General features: G+C 52.1%; 7 protein-coding genes across 7 annotated transcripts; 6 read left to right on the forward strand and 1 right to left on the reverse strand.

The window, feature by feature from the left end:
- The first annotated feature begins 939 nt into the window (after positions 1-939).
- J3458_019116 (uncharacterized protein) lies at positions 940-2,813 on the forward strand. The gene is made up of 2 exons (XM_007815993.2): positions 940-1,511; positions 1,569-2,813. The coding sequence occupies exons 1-2, from the start codon at positions 1,350-1,352 to the stop codon at positions 2,652-2,654; spliced, it is 1,248 nt and encodes a 415-aa protein (XP_007814184.2). The 5' UTR covers positions 940-1,349; the 3' UTR covers positions 2,655-2,813.
- A 341-nt stretch (positions 2,814-3,154) lies between these two features.
- Positions 3,155-6,566, forward strand: J3458_019117 (uncharacterized protein). The gene is made up of 2 exons (XM_007815992.2): positions 3,155-3,308; positions 3,383-6,566. Exon 2 carries the CDS (start codon positions 3,444-3,446, stop codon positions 6,468-6,470), a length of 3,027 nt encoding a protein of 1,008 aa, XP_007814183.2. The 5' UTR covers positions 3,155-3,308; positions 3,383-3,443; the 3' UTR covers positions 6,471-6,566.
- J3458_019118 (uncharacterized protein) lies at positions 6,565-7,846 on the reverse strand. Its single transcript, XM_007815991.2, has 2 exons — positions 7,326-7,846; positions 6,565-7,257 (listed from the first exon to the last, which is right to left on the reverse strand). The coding sequence occupies exons 1-2, from the start codon at positions 7,443-7,445 to the stop codon at positions 6,703-6,705; spliced, it is 675 nt and encodes a 224-aa protein (XP_007814182.2). The 5' UTR covers positions 7,446-7,846; the 3' UTR covers positions 6,565-6,702.
- A 3,368-nt stretch (positions 7,847-11,214) lies between these two features.
- Positions 11,215-14,249, forward strand: ESF1 (pre-rRNA-processing protein esf1). The gene has a single exon (XM_007815990.2). It carries the CDS (start codon positions 11,480-11,482, stop codon positions 13,565-13,567), a length of 2,088 nt encoding a protein of 695 aa, XP_007814181.2. The 5' UTR covers positions 11,215-11,479; the 3' UTR covers positions 13,568-14,249.
- Positions 14,250-15,268: 1,019 nt separating this feature from the next.
- Positions 15,269-16,126, forward strand: J3458_019120 (uncharacterized protein; the record flags this gene model as incomplete). The annotated part of the gene is made up of 1 exon (XM_007815989.2): positions 15,269-16,126. Exon 1 carries the CDS (start codon positions 15,524-15,526, stop codon positions 16,124-16,126), a length of 603 nt encoding a protein of 200 aa, XP_007814180.2. The 5' UTR covers positions 15,269-15,523.
- Positions 16,127-20,653: 4,527 nt separating this feature from the next.
- J3458_019121 (uncharacterized protein) lies at positions 20,654-20,962 on the forward strand (the record flags this gene model as incomplete). Its single annotated transcript, XM_066121416.1, has 1 exon — positions 20,654-20,962. The coding sequence occupies one exon, from the start codon at positions 20,654-20,656 to the stop codon at positions 20,960-20,962; it is 309 nt and encodes a 102-aa protein (XP_065973773.1).
- Positions 20,963-21,136: 174 nt separating this feature from the next.
- Positions 21,137-23,022, forward strand: J3458_019122 (uncharacterized protein; the record flags this gene model as incomplete). Its single annotated transcript, XM_007815988.1, has 5 exons — positions 21,137-21,628; positions 21,697-21,821; positions 21,890-22,015; positions 22,083-22,166; positions 22,221-23,022. 5 exons carry the CDS (start codon positions 21,137-21,139, stop codon positions 23,020-23,022), a joined length of 1,629 nt encoding a protein of 542 aa, XP_007814179.1.
- Between the last annotated feature and the right edge of the window lie 2,241 nt (positions 23,023-25,263).

Below are 25,263 nucleotides of genomic sequence, written 5' to 3' on the forward strand. Positions count from 1 at the left end.
GTAGCAGTCGCCATCATCAGTAGTTGCTTGGAGAATAGCGATTGTTTGCCCGCTTATTTTGCCCTGTAGCATAACGGTTGACGGACCGTTACATGGCGAATGCCCTGCTGGGGGTCCAAGGCCGAGAAATGTTTCAGATGGCGGGACTTCATATTTGCTTTCCTGTAGTCTTTTCTTGTCAAAAACACAAGGATTGCTCGTACATGGCAAGTTGACGGCGCCACTCTTATCGGCCACTATATTGTAATATCACCCTCGATTAATAATAATTCAATGAATAGACCTACATTCTTATTTAGATACCTCCCAGTTTCCTAATTATTCATCAATCTTTTTGCCAAATACCGACCTGTGCAGACTCGGCAACATGTATTATTTGACAAGGTCTTCTGCGCAGATATTGTTTCGAAGATTGAACTTCTTCTGCCAGACAGCAAAAAGCGGTAAAGAGGAGTTGATGAAGGACATGGACGTTCTTCATGGAGAATTAGAACCTCGAATCTGCATCAGGCGAGCCGTCGATGGCCTGCCATGGCAGATCAAATTATGGAATTGCGATCTGAGATAGGTAAAGCATGCGCTGAAAGAGGCTCGAGTTTAATTTGGATAGGAAATGCAGTGAGTTGCAAGAAATTAGGAGATATTCTTGCTGCTATAGCTGTGAGAGCGGGCTCGCAGCCATTGAGACTATTTCTAGCTTGTCGGAAAGAGCAGTCGGTTACTAGAAATGAGCATCGTTTTGTAATGAGAGTTGGATTAAATTAGCTATCGTGGGTAAATTAAGCTAGTCAAGTAGTACTCTCTACTTTACATAATCACTTGTGAGCAGGCTGCTTGCCGTCTTGAACCCCAATATTCAATTATGCGGGTCGCGACATGGACGATCCTGGCGAATCCCAAATCTTCCTCCCAACGCGTCACGTACATAAGCCAACGACACACAACCAACTCCATCCCTACGATGCAGTCAGTGTAACGCCGCCTTTCTGCACATGCGCCATGGCAGCTTCGGCGATTCCGCAAGATCTAATTGATCCGCTGCATCCCACGCAGACACACGAGCTTGGCTTCCGACCAGTCGCAGTCGCACAGCTCCGAGTCAAACCCATCTGATTCAGGATCGCTGCAAAGAGCTCTTGCCGGTGACGACAATGCTCTGGTTCCAATGCACTATCCAGCCCTAAGAGGCATTCCTAACGTCCCTCGAAGAAAAGAAAGATGTTATCGAGGCAACAGTTCGGCACCACCTGCGCGTTCGGAGTTGTCACCTCGGTGCCCGCGAGGTCTGGAAATCTGGCTCTTTCAACGTCGTTCTTCCGGTCCATATTTCAGCCGGCTGGTCTGTCTTCATGCGTATCCCATTCCCGTACCGGATTGGCGAAGACCAGTGCCCAGGGAACGTTGAAGAAAAGCTCCGCACCGAGATTGCCACCTATATCTGGCTACGTGAAAATTGTCCGGATATCCCAATCCCCGAATTGCACGCCTTTGGGCTGCCAGAAGGGTCAGCGGTAAAATAGCCTTGGTAGCCGTTTACGCACCTGTCCTTTCGTATTGACATTTTATAGTTCTCACATCCACTCCACACACCTCTCTGGGAACGAACTTGGTGGGCGTTGAAGCGGTATGCTTGCCTGCTACTCGGGCGCCCGGTACCCGTCCATCATGTTAAACGAACAAGTCGTCACTCAATCAACCCTGGCTTTTTACTCATAAGCGAAGCGCGCGGCAAAAAGCTAGCCTGGTCGTGGCTAGATCACTTCCAAGACAAGGCATACCAAGACCGGTTGTTCCGCAGCCTTGCGCGTATATCACTCTCGCTGAACTCGGCTCCCTTGGCGCGCATTGGATCATTAAAGCTTCAGCCGGACGCATCCATTGCCCTGTCTAACCGTCCGCTTAGCCTCTATTTTCAGATGTTGGAGAACGAGGGCATTCCAACAGGTATCCCGCGCCATCGTACATACGCCCAAGTCGAATCTTACCTCTCAGATCTTCTCTCCTTCCAGGATAACAAACTTCGTCATCAACCCAACGCAGTGCATGATCAAGAGGATGGCGAGAGACAGCTCGCTGCCCTCACCGCCCTGCGCGCCACAATGCACCACTTTGTCCGGCCAGAGCATCGCGATGGACCATTCTTCCTTCATCTTACAGATTTACACCAGCAAAACATCTTTGTTGACCAAGATTGGAATATTCAGACAATCATCGATCTTGAGTGGGCGCACACCGTGCCTTTAGAGATGCAGCTTCCCCCATACTGGCTTTCGTCAAGGATATCAGTCGACAGTTTTGAAGACCAGGCCGCCATTACCGACTATGAGGCTGTGCTAGAAGAATATTGGGCAATTTACGAGGCCGAGGAGAGGAAGCGCAACGGTACCGTCGTCCAGGTACCACTTCAGCGTGACATGTGGGCAAGAGGGAGCTTTTGGTACTTTCATGCCGTCAGGATACCAAAGGGCATGTACACGCTGTTCAATAGGCATATCCAGCCGCTATTTAACAAGGAGCATCCCGAAAAGCAAATATTCGATAATGTCTTTTATTGGTATTGGGGATTTAGCGCACAGGATTTGATAGACAAGAAGCTCAGAGACAAGAATGAGTACATAGCCAACGTAAGAGAGGCTTTCGCGGAAGACTCATGAAGAGAGCGAATGAAAGTCTGCTTTAGTCTAGCCAGGCCCTACCTTGGCACATTGTGTCATGAAGTGAAGGCTATGTGTGATGGAACCTGCAGATTCTGACCTTTGCAGGATAATAGGATATACGTTATTTAATAAGATGCCTGGCAAGTATAATCACACTAGTCCGCTATTATCCACCGACCGATATATATACCGCAATGTGATCTCCATCTGCTCGAGGTAATCCACTTTTGGCAGATTCGCAACAATTTCAATGTCAACTGTCCCCTGCAGAAGCAAGCCACTGAAGCTAGCCCTGGCCGAGCTCCCCATGTGGATTGAGCTGGTTATCCACAAGGATCGGTCGCTCGAGATTGATTTTTCCCGTTCCTGCATGGCGGTGGGCTTTTTTTGACGTCGGTGGCTCCAGTAAACTCCAGACGCCGAGGCTGTTCTCCTTTTATGCTTGCTTTGACGACAATCCCCTTGGCTTTCCTTGCGTGTGTGGTTTTTCCTTCGCCCTCAACTCAATTGCCGAATCGCCACAAGCTCGCTTTGCATGCTTTGCGTCTCAAGGCTACTAGCAACTCAAAAGGAAGGAACGAATCATTACGAGCAACTATGCGTGAGTGCGCTAGTCGACAAGCCAAGTCACCGTAATTAATACCCAACTTGGTTAGTCCACCACAAAAAAAAGGAAAACAGGAAAACATCTTCAACCTGGCTGATCTCAGGCACACACATCACAGCAGCCACAAACCACGCCTCGCAAGCACGCCGCGACGGCCGCCTCTGCAATTCCAGCCCGCCATGTCTGCTGCCGACTCGCCGGGCAGCCAGCCGGGCCAGTACAAGGCCATCGAGGCTGTCACGGAGCGGAAACAGCAATTTGGCCGACCGACTCGACCAAGGCTCCCCGGGTGGCTGAATCACTTCAACGCCAACGACCTCAAGGTCGCTTTTCGCTGTTGGGTCGCGGTATGGGTTGCCACAATTCTCATCTTCATCGACCCCGTGCTGCAAAACATTGGCATCGCCACCTTCTTCGGCGCCATCGTCCTGTACATTGTTCCGCCAGCGGGCATTCTGATGATCTACCTGCTCGCCTCGTTGTCGCTGCTCCTGGGCATGTGCCTGGCTTGGGCTTGGGGCCTCTTGTCCATGAAGGCTGCATTGGCTGTGCGGCCAGACGAGGAAGCCCAGGCACTTCTGCAATCTCTTCGGCAGCAGGCCGGCATCCTTGCCAATCAAACAGGCCAGCCGCCCGCCGCCGTCGTTCAGAAGCTCGTCTACGACGGCTTCATGCTTGACGCCCGCGTGGTTGTCATTTACTTTGTCATGTGCTGCGTCTTCATCTATGCGCTTGCCCGGCTGCGGTATGCCAATGGCAAGATGATTTTGTTGCAGTTGTTTGGCACCATTGTCATCGACATCTTCTTGCTGACCGGCCCAGTCTTGACCAAATTCAATTCCAAGCTCGCCCAGGTGTTTGTGAAACCAGGGGCCATCGGAATTGGCCTGGGAGCAGTGTGTTGCCTCTTCGTCTTCCCCCAGTCGACGTCATATGTGGTTTTGGGACAAATGGAACAGTTGATCCGTATGCTCGAGGCGCCCATGGACTCAACACGACGGTACTTTGCTGGCGATGAAACGTTGGGCGATGCACAGTTGAGAGCATCCAAAGGTGCTATCATCAGTCTCTTCAAGGCCATGGAGCCGGCGCTTGCGTTTCTTCCACTTGACCTTTCACGGGGTAGATGGAACGCCGACGACGTCAAAAGTTTACAGGGACGGGTCCGCGAAGCCATTGTCGCCGGTGTTTTCCTCTTGGATTTTCACATCACGCGCGTGTCAGCGGCTGCCAGGGCTGAAAGGCTTGGAATGGTTCGTCCGACTCCCAGTACACAAGACTCCGGCGATGGCAGCGACAAGGAAGGGCACGACCAAGAAAAGACTTCATTCAACACTGGCCTCGTTGACGCCTTGAAAAGCCCAGAGCAAAGCTCCATCCGTCCCGGATTGCTAGAGACGCTCAAAGATACGACAGCCGAAATCCTTCAAGTCAACTCGCGGGCTATCAAGGCCGCCGCTGACACAGTTCACATCATAAACACGGGACGATGGTACCTTGGCACCGCGCGTACGAAGCGGCTTGACAGCCTCAAGGAAGAATTGGCCGAGCTCCGGGCTAAGCTGCAGTCTGTCCGAGAATCATGTGTTTTCAAGACTAATGATGCGGTAGTTGGTGCCCATGCCGACTTGTTCGACGAGCAAGGCCAGTTGAAGAATCGAAAGGACGCCAATCCCCTGTCTCTCAACGGCATCATTCTCTCCATGGTGCTCGAGGAGCGCATTGTGGGCACGGCAGTTACTACGGAGGCTATTTTGGACCACATCATGGAGCTGCTTGAACTGCGAACTACAACACGCGTTTGGGCCCCGTCTAGACTTCGTTACGCGTTTTCTTGGCTATTCAGTGGCCGCGTCGCAGCCCCGGTTGCTGGTGCCTCTACGGTGCCCGCTGAAGACCCTGACGATATTTTAGAACAGGCCGAGGAGACGCACAGACGGCTGCGTCTTGTTAGCAAAGGCAACGCTGCTCCCAGGAAGCAAAGGGGGTTTCTTACGAGAGCAGTGATTGGCACATACAAATGGCTTACCAACCCCGGTGGCATGTACGCTCTGCGCATGGTCATTGTGACCATTGCTCTGTCCGTTCCGGCTGTGCTCCCAAACACGGCTGGCTTCTTTTACCGCGAGAAGGGCATCTGGGCTGTGATTATGGCACAGACGTGCCTCCTCATGTACATGGCCGACTTTACCTTTTCCCTCGTATCCCGAGGACTAGGAACCATTCTCGGCGGCGCCTTGGCCCTGGCAGCTTGGTATGCGGGTTCGGGCAACGGCATCGGCAATCCATACGGCCTCGGGGCCACCACTGCGGTTGTCTCATTCATCCTCATGTGGTGGCGTCTCTACCTGCCACCGGCGTTCGCCCAAGCCAGCATCATGACTGCCTCAACGTTTGTGTTGATTATCGGATTCAGCTGGGACCAGAATCACATCACGCAGTACGGATTGCCTGGCGTCGGCTACGTGGCGTTCTGGAAACGCCTTGTCACGGTGCTCGTCGGTTTCGCGGCCGCCCTTATCGTCCAAATCTTCCCCCGGCCTCCCTCGGCGACGCGGTACGTTTGCAAAACGCTTGCCAACACCGTTCGGTCCATCACCGACCACTATGCTCTGCTTGTATCGCAATGGAGCCAGTCAGATCGGGAGGGACAGAACCTAGGTGCCGCGGCCGCAGCTGAGAAAATCACCCTCAAAGTCTCGGAAACGCTTCTGGCCCTCACTGACGCTATTAGCCTGCTGAAGGTGGAAGTTAGCTCCACGCCGTTTGACCACAAGGTTTTGTTCACCACGAGGGAGCACTGCAGCAGGATGAACCAATGCCTGGGCAAGTTGTTGGTTCTGTCATCTACATTGCCGAAACACCTGCAAGATCGTCTCACCAAGACGGTGGGCATGATTGATGACGGCGTTGTTGGGAATGTCATGTCCGTCTTGACGATTGTTGAATCGTCCTTGCGGACGGGTGCGCCACTGCCGGAGAGGCTACCGGCGCCACTAGTGCATAGCTGTTTTGTGGCGTGGTATACGCAGCATGAGCGTGCCGAGTTGAATACTGACCTTGTTAAGAGCGAGGACTACAGAAGATACTGTGTTGCCGTGTCGTGCTACGTGACTTTCCTGTCGACCGTCGATGACCTGGTGGACGCGCTGAAGAAGACTTTGGGAGAGGCTCACGTCATACACCACTGGGAGGAGTCCGTGTAAGTAAAGTCGACTGGGTGTATGATTTTCCGGGAGAAGGGGGAAAGGGAAAAATAGAACTCACATATAAAGAACAAAGGTCACACGGCCAAAATCTGACGTGAACAAATCTCATTAATAATAGCTGGAAATAGCTCATAATATTTCTAATACATGTATCAATCTTTGCGTGTCATCATCTATGAGTGTATCCCAGACCTCTCCGCAACATGAACATCCCCCTTAATCCAAAGGGTTATGCCAGCCCATTCGGCAACCACCTCAGTTCACACTGCCGTAGACTCTGGTCATCCCCGTTCCCCAAGGACACATAAGATGCGTCTGCTTGCAGGCCATGATACATGTCAGTCCCCGTAGCGAGACCTTGCGTATCCACGTCCATGCCGGCCAGAAACTCGCCGCTGGTATAATGTTCGAACCCCGCGTACTGCTGGGCATCGTCGTGAACATGCAGCAGCAGCAAGGGGTCAATGGCGAAATTGGCCGCGGCGCTCGCAGGCGCAGCGTCAAACACGTCCAGCGACCCCATTCTCCACGGCACCGGCGAGACAGTCTTGTCCGAGAGCGTGTCGCTGGAATCGTAGTCGGCGCCGCTCACGGCGCTTGTGCCGCCGACAAGAGTGTGCTTCCGGCCAGACCGGGGACGGGGCTTGCATATCGACGACGGGCCTGGGCTCGACTTGGAGAGGCGCGGCGACCTCTTTGGCTTGCCGCAGCTTGTATATTCGCAGGCGAGGCCTTTGCAGCGGCATCTGTTGCAGGCGTTGTAGCCGTCGCCGTCGCAGCGCGTCTTGAAGACGAATTTGCATCAACATTTTTGGCAAGATCCCAGAGTCAAAGGAGGGGGGGCAGATGTACCTTTTTCTCGCGACAGGTTTTGCAAGCTTGGATTTTACTAGACCGGCCGTTGGCAGGGTCGTAGGATCGCGGGACGGCGACCTCCTTTGTGTCCGAGTCGTATCTCCACGCGCTGAGCATGGCTGGTTGCCTTCAACCCGCGAGCAACGGTTGTGTGTGCGATTGAGCTGTGGGCAAGCTTAAAAAAGAAGACAATCTTGATTGGAAAACATCTTCAATGCCGTTTACAGGATGACGATATAAATATATATCCTCTGGCCGATGTGAGGGGCCCCAACTCGCGCCTATCTCTCTGGCCTCACTCCGTCTGACACCCCCCTCGCGATCCAACAGTATCCGAATAGGCCAACCGGGGACTTGGTGGGTTCCGCTGGGGAAAAAAAAAAGTAGAAAGTGGTGCATGCGGCGAGTGCGTCCTCCATGTTGTCAGGATGAGCCACGTGCCGTAGGGCTGGACTTTTGGTAATAAGAGACTGGAAGAATAACTAGTTGTCAACCGGTGTGGTGACTTGCGCCCAAACGGGTGTCAATTGGCGATGACGAGAACGAGAGCGATTGGCTGGGCCGAGACCCCGAAAAGATGAGAGGCTTATCAGGGGACAGGGGTGTGAGTGGGTTGGGGCTGTGGGGGCTCGTTCATACGATGATGCCATTGGCTGGGAGGGTTTTTGGAAACGCAGTGTGGGGTTCTGCGACTAGTCCGGATGGGGAGCGGACCGACGGGAAGTGCATTGAGATCTTTGAAGTTTTGTAATGCTCCCAGGTGCCGCGCTTCCGTACGTGGTACGTAGCTGGTCCATCAACGCCAACTGGGACTCTGGGAGGCAGGCTTGGTGAATCACTCTCGATCTTTTTCTTTCTTCTTTCTTTCTCAAAGCGGGGCCGAAAAGGCGGACCGCAGCTTGCTGTGACGGCCAAAGCGGGTACTATAACCAACCACTGATGCAATTGCTGCGCCTTTGAATGCTACCTCGTCGGCTTCAGGCTCCCGGAGTCGCCTCGCCGACTGTCCACGGGGCGCAAATCGATGCCAGTTTGCTTGTCCTCAGCCCTACTCTGCTGTGCTGTGTTTCTCGTAACCAGTGGGGTGGCTTGCAACTCGCAAGACGGGCGGGCATACACTTTGGCATCATCACCATCTGTCAGCCGCCAACCCCCCCCCCCCCCTTCTTCCCCTTCTCTTCTTCCCCTTGGCTCCTCGGTAACATTAGCAATACTCTCCTCCTGAACAAGTTCCGCTCCATCCTTGTATGAACGGATGTCGTCCGAACTGTGAAAAGAAAAAGAAGTTCCGTGCTCTATTCGCGGGCTCGGGCGTCAAGTTCTACATCTTCGACAATCCTTCGAAACGCGAAACCCGCCACCAACATCACCGATTCTTAATTCAGACATGAGCCTCGATCTCCTCTCATCCCTCACCCCAACAGCACAGGGACCCCCCTTCCCCAGGGACAACTCTCACATGGGGGAAAACGTGGCAGCCCAGGGATGCAGAACCCTGCGCTTACATGCCTCCCATAGGCAAGCTAGTAGCTACCGGCTTATGGCTGTCCGTACCTTGACCTGCCGCCCAACGGAGGAGCTCTACATGCAACAAGATCACCCTGCGCCGGTCCTAAGCGTTTCAGGATCAGGAGCATAAGGGGATCCTACAATGTAGTATCGCGTGTACCATGGCCGTTTGTCTATGTGTTTCAAGATCCACTCAGTTCAGCTGCTCTTTTTTGAAAAAGTCGTTCATGGGATGAGGTTTTCGGAATACCTGCCCGATATTAAGTTACGGGCAAGGCGCGGCTTATAAGTAAGCCGATTCAAAACTGCCTCACACCTCCCTGAGAACACGATTCTAAAGACGGGCCGAAGGGGGTCCCCGTATTGCCAATGCCGTACCCTAACCTCCGGTAAGTCCGCCATCACAACCGGGCACCGGCGGAGGCTCAAGTTGGGCGTTTCTGGTGACATGCGATCCATCAGCGCTAAGGGGCTACGTAAGCCGTGGCATAGGCTGCTTTGCCATGCAGAGCCGCCCTTGCTGATGTCTTTGCACGAGCCCCATACATGGGAACTAGGCCCCGAAGCTGGGAGACACACACAAAAGAGCGGCCAGGTTTACAAGAAGTGAAGGAGTCTGGCATTCCTGTTCTGCTGCAGAGTTGTAGTCTCATTTCACTCTCGTCCGGACGCATTCAAGTGCTGCTTTCATGATTTGCAAAACAACTTCCTCCCGTACCAAACGCCCGACGGGGCCATCTTGCTGGCCGCCACCTCCGGCACAACCTGCGAGTGCAGAAAGAGGTCCACTGACAGAGGGGGCCGCCTCGTTCCGGATGGAGGACGTACGGAAGCCTCAACACGCTGGCTGCATGAACTCGGCCGATAGGGCTGTATTTGGCCGACGGTATGTAATAGCCTACAAGTCCAGACGCTTTGAAGCTGATGGTTTGGTACCCGGGTACGTACGGATGGCGTCGGGTTACATTTGGGCTCATGTCCCCTGCGGTCTAGCTTTACAAGTCGTACAACGGGCACCTTGTGGCGGCGACAATAGGTGAAGATGACGGTGTGAGTCGGAAAAATACGAGCGGGTTGTAGAGCTTGGAGCTGGAATATGGTGAGACGTCAACGCACCGCGTCCTTCCAGATCAAGGCGGCACTACATCGCGCTGTTAATTCAAGGAGGCACCCCATATGGCGAGAAGGCCATAATTGTTTGGTTGACGATTTGGGGACGGCGGAATCCTGTACCGTGATGTGTTGGAGTTGGCAAGGCGCCGCGAGGCAGCACAAGTAATGGTGTCGCATCCTCCCCCAAAACGAGTCATCTCCAGCAGCAGAACATGTAGTTAGTTGGCTCTGTATATGAACGCAAGGTGCGGGTTTGGCACGGTGGTGAGGCGGGCAAATGTGTGGCTGGCAGACGAATGTGCGGCGTGAGATTTAAGATCTGGGTAACGTGGGAAAAGCGACGGCGGTCGAAAGCGCCACAAAACCGTCGGTCTCTTCCCGTCATGGAATTTCAATCGACAAATGTACCGACGTGGTGCGGGTTGCAGTAAGGCTGATGGCTGAATCTTGTCTCGGCTACGGCTTCGTCCTCGGCGTGCACGTAGTCCATGATGGTTTGGTGGATTATAAAGATTCGAAACTTTGGGGCCAACGGCTAGAATTTTGAATGAGTATTTGTATCATATTGTCGCAACTTCTTGAAAACATTGCCATGAACAAAGGGAATGACTGCTTGGTAATGCCAAGAATCGACTTACAAGGCATTTTCCGTCACACAACATTGCCCCAACTCGGCTTTCCTCATCAAGATTACAAAGAATATAGTGAAATCCCAGCTCTACAGGCCTCCCCTTGTTCTGAAAATAGGAACTAGAGGTGAGATGACCATATCAGACCGAAGGCCATGCTTGAACCTTCAACCGCCGTCCTCCACAGACCTCATCACTCGGTATGTCCACCAACTGGCATATCAACTTTGTTGAGGATGGCGTTATACCTTGTTCCTCTGTGTGTGCAAGGCCGCGGTCCAGCATATGCAGCGCGAACGCACTTCTCCCCCAAACTTGATAAACGTGAGATCATTTGTCGTGGCTTTCAATCACAACGTATTTGGCATGTTCATGGAATGTTTTGTTTTTTCCAAGGTCCAAAATGCTTTTAGATGGAAGCAGAAGTCTAATGGATGATAGCCCCCGTGAAGTCGAGCTTCTTGAACCGTGTAGTAAATAGTACAGGGTAGTCTCGTGCCTGTGTGTGATAATCGGTCATTTGTTCAGTGTAAAACACCAATTTGAGATCTCTGCAAGCCAAGAAGCTTTTTATGAGGCCAGTTACTGTAAAGAGTTCTCCGTATGGACGATTGATTTAAAGGGGATCTAGTATTCTGCTGTCAACTTTTGCGTTGTTCCTGTGAGAGCGACCTCGGGACACTTTACAAAGTCGACTTTCATCTTGCAAAAGTTCGAGGAGACCAGAGACTAAGTACTAAAGCACCAACCCCACCTTCAGACTCACCGCCTGCCCAGGCAAAAATTCTCACCGCCCGGTAAAAAAGTTGCGACTCTGAAAATTAATTCAAAGGCTTCAACCTGAAGGCCCCTTCCCCCTCCAAGGCTGCTGCAAGATCATACCTATTCATCGCCTTCGCCATGAAGAATCAAAAGAAGAGCAGCAGCTCCTCAGGCCGCATCACCGATGCTCGATTTGCCAGCTTCGAAACCGACCCCCGGTTTCGCCTTCCGTCCAAGAAGCGCACCAAGACCACATTAGACAAACGATTTGCTGGCATGCTCGATGACGAAGATTTTACTGCCACTGCCAAAGTTGATCGCTACGGACGCAAGATAAAGTCTGACACTAAAAAGAAAGCTCTCCAGAGACTATATCAGCAAGAAGAAGACGAAGAAGACGAGTCTAAGGATGAGGACGCGGACGAGGACGAGGGCGAGGAGGATGGTGACGTTGAAGTCGACGATGACGAGCTTGTCCAACGGGAGCTTCGAGCCGCCGACGAGAGGGAAAAGCCAAAAGACTACGACCCAGCTCGACATGGAGGCTTCTCGGCCTCGGAGTCTGATTCCGACTCCGATGAGGATTCAGACGAAGACGAAGACGAAAGTCGTGTTGGTCTTGCCTCAGAAGGCGACATGCAAAGACTGCAAGACGAGCAGGCCGATGTTGAAACTGGCGAAGTAACGAGTCGCATTGCCGTTGTAAACTTGGACTGGGACCATGTGAAATCCACCGATCTCATGGCCCTCTTCTCCAGTTTCCTGCCCGCCGATGACAATGGCCGCATTCTCAAGATTTCCGTCTACCCCAGTGAATTTGGCAAGGAGCGAATGCAACAAGAAGAGCTAGAGGGTCCTCCCAAGGCTTTGTTCAAGAACGAGGGCAAAGATTCCGACGACGAGAGCGACGACGGAAGCGACAGCGAGGACGAGAAGATCAAAAAGGAGCTCATGCAGGAGGGCGACGACGAGGATTTCGACAGCGATGCCCTCCGATCATATCAATTAGACCGACTGAGATACTACTACGCCGTCATGGTGTGCTCAAGCCCCGAGACGGCCCAGAAGATTTACGAGGCTACGGATGGGACAGAATACCAGTCTTCCTCAAACGTCATTGACTTGCGGTTCGTCCCGGATGATGTCACTTTTGACGACGAGCCCCGCGATGAGTGCGACAAGGTCCCTGATTCATACAAACCCGTGGAATTCGTGACCAATGCCCTGCAGAGTTCAAAGGTCAAATTGACCTGGGACATGCACCCCGAGGAGGCTTCACGTAAGGAATCCATCAATAGGGCATTCACTGGCAGCCGAGCAAATATTGAGGAGAATGATCTCCGGGCTTATCTCGCCAGCGACAGCGAAGATGACAAAGACGGCTCGGAAGGAGTCAATGGCGAGGACGGGGAAGATGCAGCGGATGAACCCAAGCTATCCAAGAAAGAACTAGCCCGCAAGAAGATGCGGGAAGCTCTAGGACTGGCAAATGAATCAGTTGCTAAAGAGGCCAAGGACGGCCCTGTAGGCGATATGCAAATCACATTCACCTCCGCCCTATCCGAAAGCAAGCCCAAAGACGTCGACCAAGAGGAGACCACAATTGAAAAGTACAAGCGAAAAGAAAAGGAGCGCAAGGACAAAAAACGACAAGCCCACAAGGCCAAGCGCGAAGCGGCCTCGGACGAAACGCGGGGCAATGAAGAGGAGCATCCCACCGCCACGGCCGACGACGACCTCGGTTTCGACGACCCCTTCTTCACGACAGAAGGCACATCCGCACCCTCCAAAACCTCCATCCGCAAAGAAGAGCGCCTTAAAAAGCGTCAGGCCCGCGAGGCAGCCGAGGCGGAATCAGCCGCTGCAAAGGCCCATCTCACAAAGGTCATGGCTCAAGATGCCCGCGACAACCAAGCCGAGCACCTGGATCACTTTGACATGAATGAAATCATGCGTGCTGAGAAGAAGAAGAACAAGAAGGGCAAGAAGGAGGCTGGTAGCAGCGGAGATAGAGGCGGATTACAAGAGGACTTCACCATGGATGTGGAGGATGATCGGTTCAAGGCTGTCTTTGACAGCCATGAGTTTGCGATTGACCCATCCAATCCCAAATTTAAGGCGACGGCTGGTATGAAGAAACTTCTGGAAGAGGGCAGGAGGAAGAGGCAGGTGGGAGACGGAGAGGACGAACCGAGCAGGAAGAAGGTGAAGAAGGGCCGGAGGTGATATCGAGGACGAATTGTATATATTGTGAACGCTTGAGTGGTCATGGTTGATTGGTGTAATGGTTCATGTGAAGCTCAAGGCCTAATGATTTCTAACCAAGGGACGAGTATTTTCGTTTAGCAACCGATCTGTGTAGATACCACATACCACTGCGTGAGTAGTAAGAAAGTTGCAATATCAACCATGTCGCGGCGAAAAAAGGAGGGATTCTAACGACTTGTGGGACGCACATCTCGGCGAAGTTGTGCATCTGCGCCTTGATGGTCAAGCTCGGGGTTGACGTGAGAAGTCGTCTCAGAGGGTATTACCGAGTAACACATTTCGTATCCAAAATGCACAGTGAAGAAGATTTGGACTTTTCGTCGTACGCCTTCTTCTTAGCATTCCGTGTACGAGACTGCAAGTGTCTAGTAAAGGCATCGTGTAGCCACGGTTGTTTGACCAGGGACACTTATCGGCGAAGGAACTTTTCCCATCCCATGGGAGTGAAACCCCAATCAATTAACAGTCTGGGTAGTGCATTGACGGCTTCTCATCTCATGCAATGGTCACGTTTTGCACAGCTCCCAAGGACGTGAAGATGTCCTGTGCTAGCTCCCGTGAGATGTCGGGCTGGTTATGGTGCCTATTTCCATGGGCGTTACAACCCCGAGCCAAGATAGCCGTCGTAATTCCCTATCTGCCGAAGCCAATTGAATAAACAAATTGATAGTCGTCCACTGGCTGGCCGCCCGCAGTGCCGTGTAATCGTCACCACGCGTCGCACATCGAGATACGCGCGTTACACAACCTAATCTCAGATGGTTGCACTACCTGGAGAGTCGAGGCCGCACTCCGCATTCACCGTCGCACGACATAGGCCGCCGGCAACACAAATCGACGGTGACTGGCAGAAAAGCCGCGGATCTAAAACTCCGGCTGGCACACCGAAGAAAAAGCTGGTGGTTGCACGGTCAACGCATCATGGTGTTTGGCGCGTCACCCCGCAAGCCACACCAGTGACATCAGGACAACCTGACAAAAGCTGATGATTGTCGGCGAACAGGAGGTGTCTTGTCCCCTGCGAATTGCACCATCTCGGAAGGAGTGCTCGGTGATACTATAGATGAAAGGTTAAAAAAAAAGGAAAGAGAAAAGGGCGGTATTCATTTCGTGTACCAGATGACCTCGCTCCGGCGGAGACTGTGTTCTGAAGCTTGGATCAGCAGAATGCTCATGTGGATGAGGATTGGAATCTCAGTGGGTGGAGATAAGCGACGAAAAGTGCTAGTATTTCACCCATGCACGTTTGATTTCTCCATGACGGTATCGAAATGGCATTGTAATCGCAATCATGACCGAGTGGCATGATACAAGTGTTGCATCTGATCGACACGATACCCGTATACCGGCCATGTCGACATTGGCTCACGCGGCTTGGAGAGTTGCAATCGTCGACGAAATAGCACGCTACCGAGGCGATCGACGCGACATTTGCACTTTTTGGTGGCCCTTGGCGCACACCATTCTGAGCTTTGCTGCTGAGCTTGTGAGCGAGGGGAGGCGAATTTCTTGAAGCTGGAGGGGAAAATGGCATGTTTGTCTGCGGGAGAGGCGCCAAAGGTCTGTTATGGTTTGCGTGTGCACCACCTTCAACGTTCGTAGACCGCCTTTTCATCTCACGACGGCATGATAAAAGGCTAGGGAGTGGCACCTTCATGGACCGCCCGGGCCGGAATATTCTGGCTTTTTTCTTCCTCTTGTCGGCGGCGGCGGTCTTGTGTAGTTTTTTTTCTTTTAATTTTTCACCTCGCTCATCAGTGCTTGCGAGATGCTGCTGGCTCTCATCTAGCTCGCATCGCACCTTGGTGTGCGGATTCGTGAGCCAGAAACTACCTTTTACTTCTGCCCCCCAAAAGCACGAGACGCTTCCCGTTGTCGAATGGACAGCCTAGCCGGCTGACATTAAGGTTCACCATGGAGGAAGCATCCCCGACAACTCCCCTCCTCCAACGAGAGGAGCCGACCCCCAAGGTCCTGCCTGCAGTGACGAGGCTGCAGTATATCTCAACGGCCACCATTGCGGCTCTGCACATTCTTCGGGGCATTGCACTTCTCGTCTGTCCAGCCGTCGCATTATCAAGTTTTGCAGAGCCGGCATCCAGCACCGCTTTCTTCTTCACAAGCTTGCTGGGTGTACGCGACATCATCCTGGGTGGCTTGTTGACTCTGGCCGATCCTCGACGAAGTTATGAAATACACAGAGCACTAGGCATCGCGCTGTTTAGTGATTCCGTGGACATGTTCGTCTTGATATTTGTTGTGGCTTGCTCGGCCCGTCTCAAAAATCCTGTTCCGGAGATCATATCCGTGGTATTGCTGGCTATTCTGGAACATCTGACCTTGTGGAGCTTTGACGAGGACGAGGACGATGGCCTCAGTCCTTCCCAGCAAGCAACCATCCATGTCACGAGACTCCATGATAAGAGGTTGAGACTGGGCATGTGGCTTGAAGACTTGAAACGGGCAGAGTCGCTGCAGGAGGCTGCACTGTCAACCTCTGAATCGCCAGCCTCGTAAGAATGGTTCGGAGCTTCGGCGCGCAACAATCCGTTGAATTGGAGAGGCTGAACAAAGCTCTGCTCGACTGGCAGCAGTAGGATATGACACGTACTCCGTACTATCATGGAAACGCCTACACATGCATAGCACAAACACCCTTGTCTCCGCCACATATTCGAGATGGTGTGTGAAAGCAGAGCCACTGTTGCATACAAAAAAAAACAGCAGAAGGATCGCAACATCTGGTCGGAAAAGCTGCAAATTGAAAAACAGAATACCGAATACGTCGAGACAATGACTTTAGTACCAGCTGTGTCGCAAATGTGAGACTCAACTTTCAGTAATACGCGGTGGGACCAACGCTTTCGTCCAATACAATTTCAAGAATTGCTTCTTTCAGTGACGTGTCAGAGGCCGTATTCCAATCGTTTTGCAGACGGCGCAAAAGTCAAGCCAGCAAGCCCAGCGGTCGGGGGCTTGCCATCTGCGTCCCAACGACGAGTCTCAATCCTGAGCATTATTACTTCCCCCAATTTTGGTGTCTGTCGGTGTGACTTTGCACGAAGCAAGTAGCGATAGCGGATGCCAGATGGTGACAAGATTCATGCCAATGCTACAGCATATCAGAGGGCAAATACATAAAGCATTTTACACAACGTTATCGGAATCTGTAAATTCCGCAGAGAGTATTGACAGGTGACATATGACAATTCACACAAGCCAAATTTCCGATGTTTTAGATCCAATTGATTGGTTCCGATTCCGAGTCTATCGGTCGCAGCGTCAGAATATTGATGATATCTGATACATCCCGCCAGGGGCCTTGCCACTTTTGAGCAGCGGTCACTCTGTAATAGTAGTACTGGCTATTTTTCGTGAGGAACTGTCCAACCTTTGACTTGTTCCCTAATTTGTCCATGCTCTCTAGCCCCGCGCTTCTTCTTTGAGCCGGGCCGAGAAGGGCTTCAGCTGAGCTCAAAACCGGGCAGCTGAGTAAAGCCTGCAAATTGTGCAATTATTCGGTTCGAACTGGGTGGACATGATGAAGGAGAATATCTTTTCCCCACAAAGGAGGGTGGAAAAAAGTTGCGATGAGAACACCCCAATAACATTGTTGACTCAGCTTGTGATGGGATCAGGTCATCTGGTAAGCCACAGCGCCGCTTGACAGTTGGGAACTGTCATCCTGCACCATTCTTCTCGTTCGCGTAGATCATAATAATCAAACTCGGCGTTACGGTGAAATGGGATTAGTAGCATAAGCTATTAACCCAGCGCTTGACCGAAATGCCGCCACCATGACGACGGAGCAACTAAATAGTTGTCTTTATTAGCATTGGTTACCAGCTGACGTGCCTCAGGGCTGAGTACCCTACATATGAGCTGCATATCAAGCGATGATCGAATGCACCAGTAGTACCCAGTACTCCTAGAAAAGACCCAGTTCCAAATTTCCGAGGGCCACTGCGACGGGACAGCATCATGCCTATTACGGTGCAGACAGGCCTAGCGGTTGAAGGTTGTACCAACAACTACGGAGTACAACGAGCAGAGTACTCGGCAGATAGACCTTGCATTCAATTCCTTTGTTGCCGGACCTAGTGATTGCGAACTCGAACCATGCCCGCCGGTCCGAAAAGCAACGGGAAATGAGTTGAGGTGAGGAGAAAATTTCCAGAGATCTCTTAACTTCAAGTATGGACCGTTGAGGTGGGGGTAATCGACCTCCTCATTACTCCACGTTGAACCTGGGAGTGATCTTGGTGGGCTCCCAAACAAGATCCCGATAACAAGTACTGGTGTTGCTGCTGCTGCAAGACCTTGCTTCTTAGGCAAGGGACATGCATTACTTTACCCTGTGCGAGAGGGGGAAAGTGAGTTATGAGCAGCCAACGTGAGCGCCTCTAACCGCAACTCAAGAGTGTGTGGCACGGCCTTCGACGTCGAAGAAGAAGAGTCAATCTCTCTTCACGGGCAACGCTAGTAAACTAGATCACTGCCCCAACTTTCTTCGGGGGTTGTGGCAACCCTCCCGTGTCCGTGCACCGGCAAGGGCCTGGCCGGCAAAGCTCCGAATTCGCGACTCACGTCCCAATACCCAGCCCCCTAGCAGAAGCGTGCCGTGCCCACCATCAGCGGTGTCAAGAGTTGTCAAGCTTAATTAGCTTTCGAAGCTGGGGCCGCCCCAACATACCCAGTGCTAATGCTGATTACTGATAGACTTCAGCGCACATTGTCAAACGGGACTGGAATCGATTTTCTGCGGTGGGTTTGTTGTCCTCTAATCCCATGGCTGTGGTCTAGGCTGTGGTGGTGATAAAATTAAAGAGAGAAATCCGCGCGCACCAACTTTTTGCCATCCTTGGCTGCTGAAAATTTCGTCCAACTTATAACGGTATTATTGCGAACCTCCTCGCACCGCAAAGCAAGAACCCCTGTTTTTTATGGGCGGTTATTACTTTTTGTTGGTCTTTAATACCAATGTCATGATGATTGCCCCCCGTTTCCAGCCCCAAAAAGCAAAGTCAACGACGCACGGTGGCAGTCGGCATTGCTGTAAACCCCCGCACAGCAAAGACAGAAGCAAGCAAGTTGCTCACTACCGGCATGAGGTACTGCGCAGCCCTCCGTAATAGGACCAACAACGAGACAAGTCGTCAAACATTGACATGAGCCACGTAGAATACAATATTGGCATCGCCCACATCGGAGCAAGGACGCGGTTGCCAGTTAAGGAGCTCTCGAGTATGGAATACGGAGTATGGAGTATACGACCGCCACCACTACCTCGCTCGTCGTCACTCTGAGAGTTCGGGCGGATCCTGCGATTCCCTGCCGTCCTGTTAGCTCCTACTTCAACGATATTAGTCCTGGGCTCGGACTGCCAACAAGTTGCTGTGCAAAGTACAATGTTCAACGAGGCCAACAGCCACTAGTATGTTGATGCCACGGTAGTAGTGGCGTGATGCAGCGAATTGTGTCGTTGACTCGGGGCCTCTGCATGCCGGCAGCTTGACTGACGCCTTTTCATGATGCAGCGTTGTGTCGATGGGTCTCACCTGCAAAGCCGGCGGCTCAGGTCCCAAACACATGAGCGGCGGGCTAGCAGACTTGGCGCTCGCTGCTTTTGCCTTGCCAGGCTTCGGCCAGCTCTGGGCCTAGCGGAGAAGATGCAATGATGGCATGACACAGCATCGCATGCCCTGCTGAGATTGCTTGTTCCAATTTTTAAAGGTCGGGACTCGTCGACTGCTATCCCTCCGTCGAGGTCCAACGACCTTGAGAGTTGGGAAAGAGCGTTCCATCGGACCCGACAATTGGCTCCAGATCATATCCTCATTGCCATTCAGCACGGACCACCAAACACTTGGTTGGATGGTTTACGAGGATTTACGAGGGGGAGGGGAACATTGAATGCTCCGTAATCGTCTCTAGTGTCTACATGAGGAATCACAACTGATAGACTTGTTTTCGCTGCTACGGAGTACTGCTTTGGCCCTTTCAGGCTGAATAATGAAAGCCACTGGTAAACAAGCCACAGGTTCCCTTGCTGCCGCCCGCCGCCATCCTGGTCCCCGTCGGCGTCGGCATCGTCCACTATTGCCTTTCGAGCCATACAGAGTATAAACCCATCTGGGTCTCAGCTGCCACCGAATCACGAGCCAGGAGCTCGTCACCGTAGAATGGCCCGGACTTGTCGCCTCCGTTCTCTCCACCCTCGCGCACGGTTGATAGCGTGCGGGTTAAACACGCAGCGCAAAACTTGTTTTGTTTACTCGAAAAGGAAAAGGAAAACCGCAATCCTTTGCCAATCGGCCGACAGGAAGCATGCGCAAGGCGCCACACCAGCCATGGAAGAAAAAGCATGTGGCCCTCCTCACTTGACCCGCCTCAAGCTTCAAGCCTCAAGTTTTAACAGCAGAACTGCTGAAGCCGTTGAGGGGCGTGGCAGTGACGAAACGGGGTTGGACTCTAGCTCCTTCGTCTCGTCCAACCAGCCCAGTCTTCACAAGCGGGATCCACCACCCCTCGCGGCACCTAAATCGGACCCGGGAAGCAAAATCCGTCCAAAGACAGGCCGCTCTGGGCTAGGTCTGGCTTGATGATTGGCGGGCCAGGGTGGGAAGTGATACGCGTGGCGCCTTGATTACTCCGTACTTGGCTTCCTTCTCTGACGAATATAGTGAATTGCGGTATCGCCGACTCCCGCCGGGGGAGGAGGGGGGGAAGCAACGATGCGAACTCATTCATGGAATTGTTGTTCGATCGTTGCATTCATAACGAGTACCCGAATATCCGGACCAGCTCTGGACTGGCCAACAAGCGCACAGAGCAAAAGTCGAGTTGATCTGGTACAACATGCCCTGTGGCACATGCAGGACGGCTCCCAGCCCTGTCATGGTTGCCACACGACTTGCCAATGATCTACATTACATTCCCCTGGAAGAGGTGATTGCTTCAAGGCCCTGGCTGGGCCAAAAGCAAAAATGGAGCTGCCACCCCTGATCGTACTAGGACTGTCACCCCAAGTTGTCGCGCACGAACATGCGGATACTAAGAGTGACCCCAGCCAAGATACGCCCACTCATCACTTTTTTAACAGCAAGATTGCTTTTCCCTCCTCCGAAAAAGCAGTTCCTGATGAAATCCCAGTGGTGGAGATCGGCACATTCAGCAACCGGGCTTGATGTCCACCCCCGCGATCAAGTCAGTGCCATCCTTATTGCACCATCTGCAACACCTGGTAGACCTTCCGGGTGGCTTGCCGGCCGGTTGAATGGGTTCGAATATTTATCAAGCCAAGCCCCCCGTTGCCTCGTTATACCTTCCCGTCAGTCCAGTGTCTTTGCTTAACAGGATACCATCATCAGGCTCGTGCGCTCTGGTGTTGACAAGTCCCGGGCATCGACACGCACGTCCTCTCGTTCCTTGTGTCCTTTAACCTTCATCCTGTCACTTTTGGTCGTGAGGCGTGTGCCGTTCCTAACCTCGCATATATCTCAAGCTGTGAGAACCACAACAGACACAATGGGCTCAGAGTTTGGTGTCACGCCCGACACCAAGCCGGAGGTTCGGCTTGATGGCGTAGGCATCTTTTGGATTGTCTTCGCCGTATCATGGACTGTTATTCTTATTAGCGGCATGGCATTCTTGTGGAGGAAGCGGGATATGCCCATCCTCCGAATTAGAGGCCTGGGCTTGTCATTCGCAGCCATTGCATTCCTTCATTGTTACTGGGTTGCCGTCACCACAGGCTATGTGTACGGTCCTTTAATGCCAGAAGTTGCCGAATTCTGGATCATGAGCATCTGGTTCCCCTTTGGTATCGCGCTGTTCCACGCCTCCAACAGTCGGTTCTTGTACGTTGCCAACGCTCAAAAGCAATACGTCAAGAAGACGGGCGACTTGGGATGGGATGGCCAGCGTCCTCGGATCCGCAAGACGCTTGTCGCCAGATGGAAGATGCTTCCTTATACCCAGAGAGTTTTGATATTCGTCGGCTTGGGCATAGTAGCTCACGTAAGTACTCACATCGCAGAAAGGAACCGACTAAGCATGCATGACAACCAATTGCTCACAAGTGGTAGCTTTCCCTCACCATCTTCATGTTCCTTATTTCTCGCAAATTTCACTCTGGCTGGGGCATCTCTGGAACTGAAGTTACCGGCACTGCTATGGAGCAAAAGACTGAGCAAGGTCGCGGTTGGGAGTGGTATGTTGCAGCCTCCTCTACCCAAAGGCAAATGGCACTTGATGAGACTAACAAGTGGTATGATGAAGGTGGCCGTCTATCTTCTGGCAACTATTCTGGGCTTGGATCGTTGCTCCCGTCATTCTGTGGCGCTCTCGAAACCTGCGTGACACCCAAGGTTGGCGAACGCAGACCATTGCTTGCTGCGTGTCTGGGTAAGGAGACTCGTCTCATTTGAATCTCTCCCAATCATCTCCAAAATCATGCTAACTGTCATTGTAGTCTTCATGCCTCCCCAATGTGGCTTATTGCACTCTATGTCCCCGGCATGGCTCCTGTCAACAATTACTTTATCCCTCCGCAGTGGTAGGTACGCCATGGGTTGGGCTGACATGTCATATAGCTAATCTGTTCTTTCAGGATCGCCGTTGCAATCATGATGCTCGAAACCTTCACCGTGTTCATACCCGTCTGGGAAGTTCAAAGGCAACAATCCCTTTGTCAGGAGACCCTCGACTCGATTGCGCGCTGGGAGTCTCGACAGAAGTCCGTGCAGCACAGTGGGAAATCTCTGAACTCTGGCACTAGCTCGTCATCATGGATGGGTCGGACCAAAGCTGGTTCAGTGTCTACCACTGGTGGCAGCATCTTAACCATGGACGCCCTGGAGCACACCTTGGCGAAGAACCCTGAGCCCCTGCAGGAGTTCTCTGCTCTTCGAGATTTCTCCGGCGAGAACATTGCCTTCCTCACGCGAGTTCGAGAGTGGCGTGCCCAGTACATTGTCAACCCCACCCTCAGGGAACCAGCTAGGGACGAGAAGGACAGCGAGAAGACCTTGACTCTGTCGCGCGAGTGCTTCGAGAGCGCTCTTAGCATTTACATCGACTTCATCAGCAGTAACAGCGCCGAATTTCAAGTCAACCTGTCGTCACAGGACTTCAAGAACCTCCAAGCAATCTTCGAAGGGGCCGCCCGCGTTGTCTGTGGTGATTGCAGCACGCCAGACCCCGCCACTCCTTTTGCTGACATCCCCAAACCGCAAAGTGAGTCGGGTGAAACCGCTCGATACTGGGGCGACATTCCTGAGGCTTTCAATGAGGGTGTCTTTGACGATTCCGAAATGAGCATCAAGTACCTTGTGCTCACTAACACGTGGCCCAAGTTTATCAGGGAGAGACGCTCATTCGACGGTGCCAGCAGCGCGGAGGCTGGTAAATGAGGACTGCAAACGACATCCGACTGATCCGAGGTTTATGTATTTGATGTGTTACTACATGGGTAAGGGGAAAACAGGAACGCATTTTATTATTCTACAGCATCTATTCTAATCGCCACACGTGAAATATATCCACTTCATTTCCCGAACCTCGTATGAGGTCGAGAATTCTTGTTGTATATGTATATATATCTATATATAATTTTCTGACCTAGGATCATGTTGTGTATAAAGCGTATACTTTGACCTCTACTGCAAGCGTGCCCCGTGTAAAAAACACATAAGGTACCGTGGAGTGTGGATTGTACTTGACCAGACCGAGTCCATGATCATTACACGGCCATATTATATATCTTACCCCTGTATCCTAGTGTTCTCTTGACTGAGTGCCAAGATTATCTGGCCATAGACCGTATGCTGTAGAATTATTGACTTACCCAAGAAACGCTTGCTGATAAGACCGATGGACCGTCATCCTTCATCCAGGGACAAGCCAAATCCCAGTATGTTTACTCAATTGGCCTACAGCCTAAGGTTCCAATATCACTGATCTTCGTGAGAAACAGTCTGTCGACTAACTCGTAACTAATACGTTCATTTTTTCATTTTGTACCTGTGTCATATTTCGCCTTACTAGGCCTTCTTGGTAAAGGCACATGGTTTCGGCCGCCCCCATTCGGCAGCTTTTGTAGGGTAGTGAACTTGAAACGAGCTCGAGTTCAGCGGTATTGACGGGATGTGAGGACCTAAAGGCATGTGACGGCAGTCACTAGCTAGGTGAAATGGAATAGTTTCTGAAGAGTGTCAGTTTCAGCGTCACCACTGCGGTTTCCATTCTGGTAGATGGAATCAATGCTAGAGTCGACTCTATACACTGCAGACTGTCGACGTACGTACCGGTATTGTTTCAGCTGAAATGCCCCGACAGTCGATCCCATGTTCCCCATACTCCTTCTTTCAGTGGTAAAAGAAGGGGCTGTGCAACGTGGAGTAATAAGGTGTGAAAATAGGCTTAATAGTGCAAACACGGATCAACGACGGATGGGCGGGCATGGAAGCCAAGATGGTAGATGCCACGCCTGGTTTCAACTAGCCATGTATGCTGTGTCCCTTAGCGTGAATAAAGATGCCAGTGTCATCAGTCTTTACAATGGCCGAATAGTGTATGAAAACAAGCAGACGGAGCTTCGCAGTAGAGAGGGAGAGAGAGAGGAAGAGAAGAGGAAGAGAAGGAGACAAAGGAGGAAGGAGAGAGAGAGAGAGTCGATGAAATCCCCGCGCTTCGTCAAACCCACCCCCGCCTGTCTCTCCAACCAGCAACACCAGCATCATCACACATCGTTAGGCTCGCACAGAGAGTCCTCACAAGGGACAAACACTTCCCCACAAACGCGTACGAACACGCACAACGATCAACAATCGATCCCACAGCATTTCAAGTTTGAAACCCCCGCAACCATGGCCGCCCTCCCGCTCCTCTTCCCCGTCTTTCATCACGGCATTTCCTCGCGGAGAAGCGAAAACCCCAAACCCCAGACATGTCGTGTTCCTAGTCGCGCATCACACAAGGCCAGTCAATGCCCTTGACGCGACTACAAAAGACCCAAAACAGTCGCCGCACCAAATAAGGTCAAACATGCATATGGTAATCTCAGACTCTCAGGCCCTTGGGGAAAATAACATGAAAGAAGACTAACACATAACTCGAGGGACACCAGAACAAGAACGAGAAAACCCACTTTTTGGTGACTGACGTCGACACGGGCGGCGTGCCTCCATTTTCCCCGCGTTGTCTGTACGACGTTGCGCAAAGACAGGAAAGTGGACTGATGGGTGCGAATGTGAAAAAAGAAGGGTAATATTGATAGAACGCATGTGGTTTCAGTTTTCTTTCTGGTTGTCGCTGCGACGGGAAGTGTAATTTGCATGGAGGCTCAGTCTTTTTCCCCGCGTGTTTCTGTTTCCCGCTACACCTGCTATAGTATCCGTGGGGGCGGCAGGTTCATCGTCAAGTCGTTTTTTTCGTCTGAATAAAAAGGGCGTTTCTCACGGTTGGGGAGTACGACTCGCGGCTCAGTGAGGGAACTTTGGATGAAAATCAGGACAAATGAGGCAGGCTGCTTGTCTATCATCGACCGGCGTAACGGGTTTCCGCTTGAACAGGTCCAGGTGGACTGAGAGCGAGAGGGAGCGTGATACCACCGTCACAACGGCCGACGTCACCTCTCTCTCTCTCTCTCTCTC

This window comes from Metarhizium acridum, assembly GCF_019434415.1.
Source record: "Metarhizium acridum strain ARSEF 324 chromosome Unknown scaffold_555, whole genome shotgun sequence".
In the NCBI taxonomy this organism is placed as follows: Eukaryota; Fungi; Ascomycota; class Sordariomycetes; order Hypocreales; family Clavicipitaceae; genus Metarhizium; species Metarhizium acridum.

What these genes read in the sequence shown, in the direction of transcription:
- J3458_019116 (XM_007815993.2), top strand. Translation starts at nt 1,350, where the DNA reads ATGCGTATCCCATTCCCGTACCGGATTGGCGAAGACCAGTGCCCAGGG. An exon ending in GGCTGCCAGAAGGGTCAGCG is followed by an intron (nt 1,512 to 1,568) that starts GTAAAATAGCCT and finishes GACATTTTATAG; the next exon opens with TTCTCACATCCACTCCACAC.
- J3458_019117 (XM_007815992.2), top strand. Translation starts at nt 3,444, where the DNA reads ATGTCTGCTGCCGACTCGCCGGGCAGCCAGCCGGGCCAGTACAAGGCC.
- J3458_019118 (XM_007815991.2), bottom strand. Translation starts at nt 7,445, where the DNA reads ATGCTCAGCGCGTGGAGATACGACTCGGACACAAAGGAGGTCGCCGTC. An exon ending in AAACCTGTCGCGAGAAAAAG is followed by an intron (nt 7,258 to 7,325) that starts GTACATCTGCCC and finishes TTCGTCTTCAAG; the next exon opens with ACGCGCTGCGACGGCGACGG.
- ESF1 (XM_007815990.2), top strand. Translation starts at nt 11,480, where the DNA reads ATGAAGAATCAAAAGAAGAGCAGCAGCTCCTCAGGCCGCATCACCGAT.